Source organism: Dipodomys merriami, unplaced genomic scaffold, assembly GCF_024711535.1.
Source record: "Dipodomys merriami isolate MVZ:Mamm:240054 unplaced genomic scaffold, mDipMer1.0.p SCAF_30, whole genome shotgun sequence".
NCBI lineage: Eukaryota > Metazoa > Chordata > Mammalia > Rodentia > Heteromyidae > Dipodomys > Dipodomys merriami.
Window position 1 is genome coordinate 10,241,622 of NW_027204493.1, and position 15,452 is coordinate 10,257,073.

Genomic DNA, 15,452 nt, shown 5'->3' on the forward strand with positions numbered 1-15,452 from the left:
AAACATCAAAATGATAGTGGTGGTATGATGAAAATGATGGTGCAAATGTGATAGCCCTGTCATATTTTTAGCACTGAAATATCACTTCGTTAAAGGTCTCACAATTAATAATTTATGCTACTAGTTATGATGATAGAGCTACACAGACACAGAAAGTTCCCTGGGAAGGATGACATTTCAAATAAAATTTCAAAGAATGGGATTTCAAAATAAAACAATGGGCTTATGACTTGGACCAGATCAAACTTGATCAATCTGTTTACTTACGCCAGTGTGATAAATGATATAACTCAGTGCAATATTACTGCAAAAAGATAGTACAGCTTGCTTTGATTACATAGAAATGTTATCACTGGCTATCAAGAAGTAAAACATAATACCAATATTAATTATACAGGAATTATTGACAGAGTTTCAAGATACCTAAAGGGAATTATTAAACATGAGAATAATTAAGCAGTTCTCCCAGCACTTAATAGAGTTATCTTATGATTCAGTGACTCTACTCCTAAGTGTATACTCAAAAGAAAATAGATACTCAAACAAATACTATTGCAGAAATGTTAGTAGTACTATTTATAGTAGGCAAAGATGGGTAGAAACATCTCAAAAGTCTATCAACCATTTAATGAATAAGTCCTGTCATTCATTATGATAATAATGAGTCATAAAATGGAAAATATTGATAGATAGGAATGAATCTTATAAGATTTTTAAAGAAATATTCAGAACCAGGAAACTGAGACAAAATTGACTAATAATTGACCTCTAGTAAAGAAAGATGATATGAGGAATGACTACAAGGTTCTTCCTGATGAAGGGAACATGTTTTAGAACTAGAGATACTGGTAGCACAATATGAGAATAGACAAATCATCAACAATTTTATACGGCAAAGCAGCCAATGGTGACTTTGAGATTATGGGAATTTCATTTAAGCAAAAACTAATTTAGCCAAGAAGTCAAATGGCTAAATCACAGAAGAAGCTCTCATTCAACCATACATTATTCAGAGAAATAAAGAAACTCTATAATATTGCTAGAATGCTAGGAGTTATATATATATATATATATATATATATATATATATATATATATATATATATATGCATGCATGTATGTATGTATGTATGTATATATATCATAAAAGTATGATTGTGAATATCTGTGTAAGAATAGTAATGATTCTGACTAAAAATAAATACAGTTGGGCTGGGAAGGTGGCTCAGTGGTAGAGTGCTTGCCTTGCATTCATGAAGCCCTGGGCTCGATTCCTGAGCACTGCATAAGCAGAAAAAGCAGGAAGTGGTGCTGTGGCTCAACTGGTAGAGCACTAGCCTTGAGCTAAAGAGATGAGGGACAGCGCCCAGGCCCAGAGTTGAGGCCTTACCACCAACAAAATAATAAATAAATACAGTAAGGTGGAACTCAATTTATTGGCAGATCTTGGTTAGAAGACAGATAATTATATATATCTATATATCCATATATAGATATATATAGATAGATCCCTCAGCACCACATAAGCAGAAAAAGCCAGAGTGGTACCGTGGCTCATGTGGTAGGGCGCTAACCTTGAGCTGAAGAGCTGAAGGACAGCGCTGAGGGATAGCTGAGGGGCTATTCCAGTTTCCTTGCTCTGTAACAAGCATTTGACAGATTAACAACTTTATAACTTGAAATACAACGAAATTAACAATATTCTTACATATAAATGTCTCTGATGGGACTAGAGGTTTGGATCGAGTGATATACCACCCACCTAGCAAACTCTATGCCCTGACTTCAATCCTCATGCTAGGCAAAAAATAAAAATAAGAATTATGATTGTAGTGTTACATAAATTTTGTCCCTGAATTAAATTTGGCCTATATGGCTTCCTCAACCCAGTAAATTAGGATTCATTTACTATGCCAGACAATGCTAAACAGTGAAATTTTGAAAATCTGTTTAAGACAATATAAACCAGTGAAGCAGAAAAAAATCAGAAAGGATTGCTTTTACATATAGCCAAAAGAAAGTAAGAAAAGGCAAGACTATAAGCCCAAAGTCCATTTGAGTTTATCAATTTTAGTCAAATTCAATAGAATATAGACTCTTCTCTCTTATTATGCTTTTTGCTCTTTACAATTTAATTGGAGCTTTCATTTCAAAAATCTTTAAATCAGTTTTGATGGCTCCACTTTTTATTACTTGACTACTAAAATACCATCTTTCTCACTTTAATGGTTTGTGGCAGTGTAATATATTGAAGGGAAATAAAATACCTAGGTTCTTTTTCCTTATTGTGTGATTATAGTTTGAAGATTTCTGTAAGTAAAGCCACAGCTAAAATAATGTTCAGTTGTTTTAAAAATAATTGAAATAAAGCTATTATCAGTTGGCACATGTATTCGAGACCATTTTAAGGACAACTTTCAGAAATGCTCTTTTGGAAAGTGAATGTCGTGTTCTGTCAGGAGAAAGAGAGCCATGCTAAGACACTGAGAGAACTCTTTATTATTAAATAGCCTAATAAAACTGTTATACATTTTTCAACTATAAAATACTTTTGATTTTTCAGAATGTTATTGGCCTTTTTCCAGGAATTTTAGTAGTGTACAATGATCTAATATTTAACTCCTCAATGTAATACATATTTTTAATGCAATGAATCAATCATTGCAGAAACTTACTTTAGTCCCTCTCTTTTCAGAAAAGTTTAAAACAGCCATCATTTTAATTAACACATTGCAAATAAGAATACATGATAGCAGCTGTTAACATGCATTTTTAAGATTGTGGGGTGTGGTAAGTTATCTAGATATAAGTGCAACATATGCTCAGCTAAGTGTGTGGATTGTAATAGAAATTAAGATTATAGCATGCAGAGAGAGGTTCTACAATGGGGTCTGTTCCTATTGGGTCACTGATGTCCTTCTGACCTATACTAGAGAAGGGTTATTATTATATAATATTGAAATATCCCTTTGAAATGTGATATATTTTGAACAATAATAACACATTACATTAGCTTCATACATCTTAAGACACATAGCTATAATTGTAGACCTATTTTTTAATTGATTAGTCCAGACAGGAACTAAAAATAAATGAGTACTATGAGGCTCATGAGAAAACCTCAAAATATCAAAACAGATTGTTTTCTAATTTTAAGCATGTTAACTCATTATAATTTTGATCAGAGATCATTTGAGTTGCTTTAAGACAATTAACTGAACTTAGTAAGTAGTGTATTGAAGATATGAGAGATAAAACAAAATACCTTCTCTTGATATTGCCGCCTGGAAGAATCCAATGACTGGATTAAAGCTGTGGCGTGGCCCACAAACATGGCATAGCAAGTTGCTCCCACGATCATACTGAGCATGGTGATCCATAGATCGGACATGCTGACTGGGGCTTGGGCTCCATACCCAATGCACAGCATGTGACTCATAGCCTTGAAGAGTGCATAGGAATACTGCTTTCCCCAGGAATCATTCTAGAACATAAGAGGGAAAAACAACCAGAGCGAGCCATTAGGATAGCAGAATGAAAGTATGATTTTACTAAGTCCCAACTCAGCAGTCTGGTCTGCAGTGTGTCTAAGACATATCTGGGTCCAGATTAACAGCAGTAAGATCAGTGGCAGCAAAATTAGCAATCAGAAGAGACAGGAAAGGCTCCCCTTGCCAGCAGGGAGAGCACTCATGGTGATCAGCTTGCTAGCCAGGATTCTATCCCTGTACTCTCTACATAAATATCAAAGCTGTCACTTAAATTCCCTGACAATGCATGTGACATTCAGGCAATAACCTTTGCTGATAATTTTAAAAAAGAAGTGTATACACACATTTTAATAAGTAAAGTGAGAAGTTGGAATTTTTCAAAATACATAAGTAACAATATTTTAAAATGAGCAATGAATTGAAACAGGCATTTCTTAAAAGAGACCCACAAAAACATGGAAAAAATGCTCATCATCATTTAATCATGAACCAATCTAAGAACCAATAAGAATGGTTATTACTCCAAAAGATTAAATAGATATAAAGTACTTGGAAGAGCTAGAATGAGCATGTAAACTTATAAGTTGATATTTTGGGTAATGTGCAAGTGAGTACAAATGTTTTAACTGAGATATGGTAGACTCAAGGGAAAGTTCAAATAATGTAGTTCCTTAAAAAGTCAAAGTCAAAATTCAACAAAATAAACACCAGGAAAGAGTACTTGAAAAGGCTGGAAGAGTACTTAAAATGTCAAGGGACAGAGATATACTAATGAAGAGAAGAAGAGGGTTGGAAGTGAGAAGTTGGAAGTGAGAAGACAGGCAAGAACTCAATGTATATCCTACAAAATAAAAGTGAAGGAAAGGGTGGTTTGGGAAGGATAGGTAAGAATGTTGAAAGAGTGACACTGTTCAAGATGATCATTCACATCATCAAGATGATGGTTTGTTAAATGGTGACTACTTTGTACAACTAAAGGTAATAAAAAATTAAAATTAAAATTAAAAGAGTGCTGGCAAGAATGTGGGAAAATGATGAATAAATAAGTATACTATTATGGAAAACAGAATGGAATTTTCACAAAAAAGTTGAAAATAGAGCCATCATCTGATCTAGCAATCCCACTTTGTGGTAAATACCTAAGGGAAATAAAATATTATGTGGAAGAAATATCTTCAGTCTCATGTTTATTGCAACAGGTTCTACAAAAACCAAGAAATGTCTATTAGGCTCATCACCTGATGAATGCATAAAGAGAATATGGTGCATCTATGTGATGGAGTATGTTTACCTTGATTTAAACATTATGTCATATATTATTATATTAAAATGATTACACAGTACCCATTAATAGGTATAATTTTTAATTGCTTTAAATTAGTGATATCATATATTCCTATATTAAAATGATTACACAGTATCTATTAATAGATATAATTTTTAATTGTTTTAAATTAGTTATGAAGTAACTTAAAAAATGTCCTTCACTGCATATTGACTCTGTGTATATTTGTGTTTGTTTCTACATGAAATATTTTCATGTTTCTAATCTATTTGACTATATTTAGGATGAAACCTTATGGCTTTATTTACAGCGATGTTTTAGTTTATGTTAATTTTTATGTAAAACAAAAACATCCTTTAAGCTACAAGTAGCAATTAAAGTGAACTATTTAGGTGTAGGAATTTGCATAAGATCTTGAGATAAATGGGTAAAACTCCGGATATTCAATGATGGATGCAGGACCATCAGAGTCATTGGAAAGATAGTATTGTTAAGAATAGTCCTCAAATTCAGAAAATCCCTATGTATCCAGACATGAGGCAACTGAGAAATACACATAAGTGTTCAAGTACCAAAAGAGTAGAAAGATAATTAAGTGAAGACAACAGAAATGCAAAAAAAGTACCTCTTCCATGTAGGGTCCCAAATTTTATATCAGTTATAGCAATCCCAATTAGGTAGAAATTACATTAAGGGTTAGGACAAAAAATAGAATATAGTAACATTTTCTGATGTCACAAGAGTAGCATGACAAGTTGCTAATTCCTGAGACTGTTCATTTGCATGTATCATATTCTCTGTTTATGAGAAGACTGTCAGAGTAATAAATGGTTGGTCTTTATAGATTTCACAGTATCAAAGTATGATATAAATAGAGCAAGTTTTTCACAACTAATGGTCCAAACAGAAATATCATTGCTAAAAGTATGAATTTGATTTTTGTATGATATAAAGTACATTCCCTAGAATTACTACAAACATAAACATTGTGATTGTCCCTGAGGAGAGGGGTTTTACTGAAAGAAAACTTTTTTTTTTTTTTTTTTTGTCGATCATGGGGCTTGAACTCTGGGATGAGCACTGTCCCTCAGCTCTTCAGCTCAAGGCTAGCACTCTACCACTTGAGCCACTGTGCCACTTCCTCAAAGAAAACTTTATATGATACTTTAGGAAGACAAATAGGAGGAAACTGACTCAATTTGGTCAACTCTAGTACTCTTCAGCAGGAATATGTATCCTAAGGCTACCTGGGGCAAATACAAGACAAACTTAATGAAGGTTCAAAATGGAAACCGTCAAATAGAATATGTGTTAAAATACATATAGTTAAATAAATAAATTATATATGCATACATAAATACAATGTTATGTACCATTATATATAATTATATTTATATTATTATATAACATAGACAATATATGATATATTTTACACATAACGAATTATATATTTGTGTACATATATGTATATGTGCATACATGTATGTACCTATGTGTGTGTAAATGTATCAATAGTTCTCTATATTATAAGAAAAAACAAAGCAAATGTAAGACTGCAAAATATGAGGTAGTAAACTAAGCTACTAAATAGTTGTTTGATTTGATGACTGTACAACTTGATACACATTAAATTTATATCTTTATATTTGTTGGAAAATAGTACATTATTTCCCTTCATTTTGCATAATAGATACGCCTTTGATCCTTGAATTTAAATATCTCCAGCAATAATGTTTAAAGAAAAAAAATCTCATACAGAGTTGTTCGCCAGTGACTCAGGCCTGTAATCCTAGTTACTAGGGATGTTAAAATATGAGGACTGCGATTTGAAGCCAGCCAGGGAAGGAACGTCTGTGACACTCTGATTTCTAATTAACCACCAAAAAAGGCAGAAGCAGAGCTGAAGATCAAATGATAGAGTATTAGACTGAGCAAAAAGCTCAGTCAGGGACAGTAGACAAACTCTCAGTTAAGCCCCAGGCCCAGCACACACACACACACACACACACACACACACACACACACACACACACACACACACACACACACACAAACTCACAGACATGCAAATAACCTTATATTATTTTTCTGTTAGAAAAGTATATTTATTTTTGAGATAGTCCTGTGATCCACATGCAAACATTTGTACTCCTTTGTAATACAGGTAGATTAAAATGGCTGTTAACAAACTATAGAAATGATCCCTGAAAGTAAGCAAAGTAAGCTAGACTCAGAAACATAAGCTGCATGCTTTCCCTCATTTGTAATAACTAGAATATGTTTAAGGTAGTCTTAATAGAGGATCCAGAGTACCTCAATAGCTATCTGGATATGACCATATAAAACAATGCTTATTAAAATGAACTCCAAGAAATGGAAACAAGTGATTTTTATTGTACTGTGCACAGTTATTTCTTTTTTCTTTCTTTTTCCCCCTTTGATTTATTCACTGTTGTCACTTTTTTATTTCTCTGCTTTTTGACTTGTATATAGGTTTATCTGATTTGGGGATGGGAATCACAGAAACAGTGGGACAAGGTGTAATCTAATTCAGCAATTTGTTCCTAGGTCAATTTAGGCTTAAAATCCTAGGTGTACTTTTGCTGAATTCAGTGATGATGAAAAAACACAAAATTAACAGTAACTAGGTTTGTAAATTAACATTTAATGATGTTAATATCATAAATATTTTTCTCATATTTAGTTTAATGTATATCATTTTAAAATAAAAATTATACAATCTAAAGCGTGGCATTTTTGTTAACCCATTTTGTGCCAAGATTTCACTGATATTTCCTATTAAATCTCAAAATTATCATACTTTAATATTTTAAGCTTCAAGTTTTATATTTGAAAGATTTCATATTTTTATTTCAATTTTAAGTGAGCTTTCAAGTATAATTACCTAGTCAAGGAAATCAAAATATTTTTCATAGGACCTCATTGTATAAGTAAATATGAACAAATTTATATATGTTTGTCTGTAAAAATTTCATATATTTTGTAAGTTTGCACATGTATATACATATGTAAAGCTATACAGTGTAAGAAATAAGTATTAGCATTCTCTTTGTGAGGTATTATTATATCAGCTCCTTATTCTTTCCAACAGTCAGCAAACCTGATATGATATTAGAGTTCTATCATAGAAACAGAGAAATTAAGAAATTTGCTCAAGACTACACACTTATAGATGTCACAGATTGAATCCAAGAAGAGCTGAACAAACACCATTATAAATTTTGTTCATTCTAACTGCTATAGACATTACTCTCTGGAGTATTTATGTGAATTGGTCATGATAATTATAATTCAAAAGAAATCCCTACTACACCTCAATTAAATTTAGAGCAAATAATGCAACGTTTTGATTACAATTTTTAAAAAATGCTTCAGGGAGAAAATTCCTTGTTGACTTTGAAGACAATATTTGGCCATACTATTGTTCTTTCTTTATATGAGAGTTTTGTATTAGAGTCTTCCTCTTTCTACCTCTCTTGAAAGCCTAGGCTTCAGAAATCTATAAGCCAGGCCCAAAAAAACATAGGTCCCATGGTTTCCCTTATCCTGTTATTTAATAAGAGTACTTCTCTGAAAGGAAATGCTTGCCTGGGGCTTTATATTCTACAGTTTGGATGGACAACAATATCATATATCTTAAGCATTATTATTTATTATTTAAAATCATTTCATTGGTTTTAATCAGGCTAATTCATACTATTGATCATCTTTTTATTGTATTAACAATTATTTAATTTTGCTACTGCATGATTGGAGCATATTGGCCATGTTCAAATTTTCTAAAAACCCAGAGTAAAATTAAAATAAGTCACAATTCATTTTCTATGTTAAATATTTGTTCTTAATAAACAAATGTCCTTCTGCCTGATACATAAAAGAAGCTGCAAAGTGAAGAATGACTTTTCAGTACTTGTGGATAGACCTTCAGTGTTTATTTTCAGTTTTTATATAGTAGTACTTATTAACAATTCATTTTGGTTAATATAAATTTTATGCTATCATAAGAAAGACTAAACCATTTGAATTTCATTCTAGAAAATCTACATGTAAATCAATTTATATGAAATATGGTACCATGTTGAAAAAATTTCACTTATTTTAATGACAAAATAAAAATAATAGAAAAGTCTGACAGGGGAAAATGCTATAAATTGAAGGGCTAAGAAAATTGTAAGTTTACCAATTCTACCTAGATAAAAATATTTGAAGGAATAAATTTATTAATAGTATGTGTGAATTTAACAAGAATTGTATAGTATTTTCTGCTCCCAGGCCCAACAAACCTAATTACAAATATGTACATGAGAATATTACTAAAATCTAAGTTTCACAGAGTGATATCTCTAATATAAAATTTTAAAGCATGGAAAAATAAAATATGTGTATTGATAAGATTATTTAGCACTTGGTTATCTGGTTTAGTTATATATAGTCACAATATGCATGCAATCTCTCAACAAATTGTAAAATTCTCCCTTAGTAATTTTAAAATTGTTCCTTAACATACTTTGTTATTTTAATAGGGTGGTCCAAATTTCCCTCCTTTTTCTGACTAAAGAGATTTGCTAGCAAATGTATTTCAGAATTTCCATTATTACAGGATGGAAATATACATATGTACATATATGAAAATTACATATATTGAGAGATATTTGTATATGTAATATTAAGCTCTCAATATACAAAAGAAGGCAAAATGTTCAGAATGTACATTTTATGTTACTCTAATGAACAATGCATCTTCAATAGTATTGTTTTACCCATGAATTGGAAAACAAACAAATATATAAAAATCATTCCCTATGTGCTTGCAAGTATTATTTTCATTAGATTTGAATAATCATAATAATGAGCATAACACAACAACAAAAACATTGAGTGGATGGTTTTACAGATCATTTTTTATAAATGCCTTATTAGTCCTGATTATCAAAATAACCTTGTATTAGCTGGATTAGCTTCTATTAACTTCATTTTACTGGTGAAGATAAAGTTTCTGATTTTATTAACATGTTCATGGTAAGTAGCAGCATCTCTTCAGTATATCTCTGGCTTACTATTGAAAATAGAATAAATATCAAGCTTATCTGTGCTATCTGGACTCTGTCCCCATATATCCCTCTTAAGAGGGATAAAAATCAACTATGGTCTGTTTAAACCATATCCATTTCAATAGCATAAGGTAAATAATTATTTCAATCACCAGGACACATGCTATCACATGCAGTATGATCTGTGCTGTTCAACATCACCAAAAGAGTGCTTGTTTTAAGTATGGACTCAGAGGAGATGAGCAGCTCACTGTATTTTACAGAAAAAAGGAAGCCCTTTTCTAAAGTTGCTTCAGTTATGAATATTCTAATGAATAGTTGATTAAAACGATTTCAATACTTTAAAAAGTCTTCTTATTAATAGTTAAGTGATTACACAAATGAGCAATGATGCATGTTACTAAACTCAAAAGGCATGACCTCAAATTCCAGACAAACAAGAACATCCTTCAATTATAAGTAATGCTAGAACTTGGTGTATTGATTATCCAATCTAACAAGATAAGCCTAGGAAATCCTCTGCTGTGTAAGGGTGTGTAAACGGAAGAAAGTATTGAGCATTTACAGTTATTTTTAGAAGCCTAACTCCCAACTTAAAACTCTTATCCTGTGATGCAATTTAGTATATTCTTAGTAGCTAAAAAATTCTGTGTCAGTTACTCCTCTGAGAGAATATCCTTTTTTGAATTCTAAGTCTAGATAATCCTTATACAAATTTAAGTTTTAGAAATGCATAGCCTCCTTTATCTCATGTACAACTTCACACAAATCCTAATACGAAATGATTCTTGAGTATCAAGATACAACTTCTTAGGTAAAGAGTAAAGCAAAATGCCTTTTTATTCCTACTTAGAAAAATGTTTAATTCCTAGAAAACTTAGTAGTGTCTTACAAAAGATTTCTCCTCTTACATTTAGCTTTGTGTATGTGTGAGTGTGTGTGTGTGTGTGTGCATATGTAAGAAAAAGACAGAAGAGACAAAGAATGATTAGAGAGTAATACAGAGAAAGGAAGAGAGAAAGAGCCTTCTTTCCAAGGTTATGATGATTTCTCAGTCATAACCCTGAATTGAAATGAAACTAAGTTGAAATTGGTATAATCAGACACAGAAAGAATATGTGAAACATGTTTTTTAATTCTGATTTTGGCTTTTTAGTTTCTAAGATTTTATTTTATCAGGCTTCAAGACTAGTAAAATAAAATGGTGATTCTTGCATAATTTCTATAGATGAGTTCCATTAAATTCTCTAAAATCAGAACAAAATACATAGATAAATGTCCCATATCCAGCCATGCATTGCTAACCAAAGAAAATGATGTGAAACAGGTTCCCATCAAACAATATACTATTTTTTAAATCATGTTAATGAGGATATCTTATCTAAAATAGAAAAGGAAACTAGGATTATCCTATTTCTAAGAAATAAGTCGTTTTTACTGCATTTCTGATAGCAAATAAAAGATAATAGAAAGGTAAATGTGAACCAACTAATATTAAAATCCATTATGAGGGTTTAGTTTTCCAGAATGAATAATAAATGAGAAAGGTAATCAAATGGCCAAGAAATGGAGCTTTCCCAAATTCTTCCACAGAATTATGATCAGCTTTCAATTATAATACTATCTAATGCTAATATCATCTCTGTCTGTACACTTTGATTGTGAAGCATAATAATATAGGTTTGCGGAAGGGAGCACAATACTTTGATTTTTCTAGAACTACATCTTAGACTATCAACTTTGCCAAAATTGGAAGATTATTCTCGAAGAACACACTCAGTGAATCTTGCCTTAACTTCTTTGGCATAGAAGAAAACAGGACTATGGTTCATTGGCAAAGGTGGTGTCTTAATAATTAACAGTATGCACTTCTTAGTCAATAGGGATTGTTCAGGAAAAGAAGTAAACATTAAAACTTAATGATTTCGCCTATGTATCACTTTCACATTTCATGACAAATTTTTCCATGCTAGCTCTAAAATGATTTTTTTGCTCCATTGATTCAATAGCTTTTCATCTGCACATTTCTCTAAGCATTACAAACAATAAAATTATCTGTATCTATAAAGGTGTGAGAATACATGTATTTCCACCCTAGGCCTCGAAGAAGGAAAAGTTAGTGATATCTCTCATGTACAACTGACATGATACCCACAGTTCTGTGTATAGGCAGGCACAATAATAAACCTGGGGGAGACAAGAACTCTCACATCAAAGAAGAGACATAGAGGGAGGTATCCAGTTCCCCAAACAGGGGAAAAACACTGAAGATATCCACAGCTACTCAAAGATATCTCCCTTAACTTCTAAGAAGCTTGAAATTAACTCCATTGAATCTCTCTCTTTAAGACAAGAAAATAACCTCAATGTTGATGACTCTGTAAAACTCATATTTAAGTTTCTATACATTGATTTTAAAACTCATTATCCAAATATTTTCCATCCATGGCCTAGAGGTTTTATGGATGATGCCAATAGGGTTCAATGCTGGCTCACAAACTAAAATTTAGTGAACAGGTTAACACAGAGAAGAGAGAACATGGAAGCATATAATGACAAATTGTTTAAGGGAGAAAAAACACTATCAGATAGTTACAGGTGTACTGATGTCAGGTCAGGATATTATTGGCTTGACTCCATCTACCATTGGAAATATAATGTGTGCTTAATTTCCTCCTCATATTTATGATGCAGCTATATGCTACCACACTTTCTCTCACAGTTTTTCCCTTCTATCTCCACCCACAAATTGTAGAGTTCATTTTCAACATAATGTCCAGAGCTTGGCTTACCTCACTTGACATGATTTGCTCTAGGTCCATCATTTCCCTGTAAATGACATAATATTATTCTTTCTAATGGCTGTGCAAAATTCTATTGTATATAGGTACCACATTTTGTGCATCCACTTATCTACTGTAGGATATCTGAAGTCTGCTTCTAAACTTAAGGAAATCAGGATCTCTCATTGAAATTCAGAATATTTCCAATGTGCTTGAAATATGAACTTTAAAACTAATGAAATTTAACATATGTCTTTAGCTCTTTGATCAACTGTTCTCTGAACTGATATCAACTGTTCTTTCAATTTTATATCAGCATATATTTAAATAATGATATAAAATTGAAATAATACAACATATTTGAAATTTGTTAGATATTGTCTTTCTCATGAATACTTATGAGGAAGTCAGGATCACTGGCTAATTTTTCAGATACACACTGTCCTCACATTATTTGCTTTCAGGAGGAATGCAAATGTCTCTTACAATGATAAATTTGTACTTTATACATGAAGTTAAATTTGGAAATGTCATTGTAATAATGTATATATTATCCATATATTTTCTCCTGGACACAAAGATGGAATGTATACCGGATATATATCATCTGGAAAGCTACCTAGCACAAGTTGGTCTGGGTAATCTAGGTGAGGATAATAAATCTAGCATTTGCATTAGAAATAAAAACTTGGTTCGATTACTCAAATATATAGATATGTGGCTAGCCTGGGTGGGGGGAGGAAACAGTGCTTAAACTTCTGGTGAGAAAAAAATGGATGCTAAACCTAAAAGTTGAAGTTTTATTTATAGGGTTTTCTTATTAAGTCTGATCATTTCTGCACATATTACAATTGAAAACAACACAGAGCTATTTTTACTTTTTAAACAATTTATTAGATAAGATTATCCTCATTTTGCTCTAATTTTTTAATGGTAGAGATCAAAAGTGGCAGAAGTTTCTTCTCATAAGAATACAGTAGATGGGCTGGGAAGGTGGCTCAGAGGTAGAGCGCTTGTCTTGCATTCATGAGGCCTTGGGTTTGATTCCACAACACCACATAAGCGGAAAAAAAGCCGGAAGTGGCGCTGTGGCTCAAGTGGTAGAGTGCTAGCCTTGAGCTGAAGAGATGAGAGACAGTGCCCAGGTCCAGAGTTCAGGCCCCATGACCACCACCACCACCAACAATAATAACAACAACAAAAGAACACAGTAGAAATCACTTGGCATAGAGGGCACTGAATCTTACCCTTCCAGTTCCTATTCCCCTTCTACCACTCCTCATGCCTCCTCACTCCTCAAATTAGAAAAGTAGAGACCATGCAAAGGATGCAAAACATATTGCAAATGTTGCATTACATATTACAATATCTGATTGTCTATCCCAGAATCATTCCCTATGTATAGACCAAAATAATGAAATATATTTAAATTTGGTAAAATTTGAATTTAGTTTGCCAACAACCCTGAATAATTTTGACACAGTATAAGGCTTAAACCTCTGTAATAAAACCAATATTTCGAATTTTTTCTTACAGTTAGATCAGGCACAAAAATGTACGTAATTTTTTTTTACTGGATTATATATTATTGGTGTATGATTTAAGGTGTTACTTAGTTATGCCTATATTGCTATATGTACAACTAATTAAACAAATGGTCCCTAATAACTTTCTTTTCTTACTACTATGTTCATGAAATAATTGTGTAATAGTTTAGTGTCTAAACAAACAACAGAAAGTCTCCAAGAAATATTTTATTTTTAATTTACTCTTTGGCACTAAGGTTGCAGTTAGGGGTGAGATTTATAGTTTGGATTTACATATTCCTATAATATTTGACCTCTAAAGTACTATTTTGTCATGCAATAGCTATTATAGAGATAATGCTATATCAAGTTAAATTTCTAAAATAAATTCAAGGTCATTATTTCTAGCAAGTGAATTACAAAAATCCATTGTAATAATGTTAATTGTGACTCCTAAACATACAAAAAAATTCAGGCCTTTTTGAATTAACCAAAAACAAAAAATAAATAAAACAATAGGCTCTCCAAAGCCAGTTATGATCAAATTAATCTGACTAAATAGATAAAAGCTGCTTCCTTAAGAGTTACCCAAGGTATCATTAGTGCAGAGAAAAAAAAATCAAGGTCATGATCAAGGTATAAGACTTCATGGTGGAAAATTTCAATCCTCCAAATAATTCCCAGAAAATAAACCAAAAGCTAGAGGAACAAGAAACAAGATTAAAAATTTTTGTTTGGGCCTGACACTGGTAGCTCTTGCCTGTAATCCTAGCTACTCAGGAGGCTGAGATCTGAGGATCGTGGTTCAAAGCCAGCCCGGGCAGGAAAGTGTGAGACTCTTATCTCCACTAAACTATCAGAAAACCAGAAGTGGTGCTGTGGCTCAAGTGGTAGAGTGCTCACCTTGAGCTGAAGAGCTCAGGGACAGCACCCAGGCCCAGAGTTCAAGTCCCAGGAACAAAAAATAAATAAAAGTTTGGATTATTAGCAAAATAAGAAAAAAGTGGAAATTCTGAATATGATGAGTTAAGTTGGACAAGGTTGAAAGTTGGAGGTGGGTATGAAATGTGGCTTACTAGAATGGAGTAATGTTTATTATCACAAAGTTTGAATCCATAAAAGAAGGCAGCTCAAAACACTAATGTACATATATACATATGTATACACACATATTACATATATATAATATATATCAAGAAGAAAAACCAATGGACTATAAATTGCTATTATGAATAGATACAAGTATATTATTGATATATCTTAATTTTCTCTTTATATATTGCAGAAGAGAAAAT

General features: G+C 32.1%; 1 protein-coding gene across 1 annotated transcript in view; it reads right to left on the reverse strand.

The window, feature by feature from the left end:
* Hcn1 (hyperpolarization activated cyclic nucleotide gated potassium channel 1) overlaps window positions 1-15,452 on the reverse strand; it is a 286,942-nt gene that overhangs the window by 74,932 nt on the left and 196,558 nt on the right. Inside the window, exon 4 of the mRNA XM_070041145.1 lies at window positions 3,266-3,484. Within this exon, the coding sequence (XP_069897246.1) occupies window positions 3,266-3,484 (219 nt within the window). The remainder of the gene's footprint in view (window positions 1-3,265; window positions 3,485-15,452) is intronic.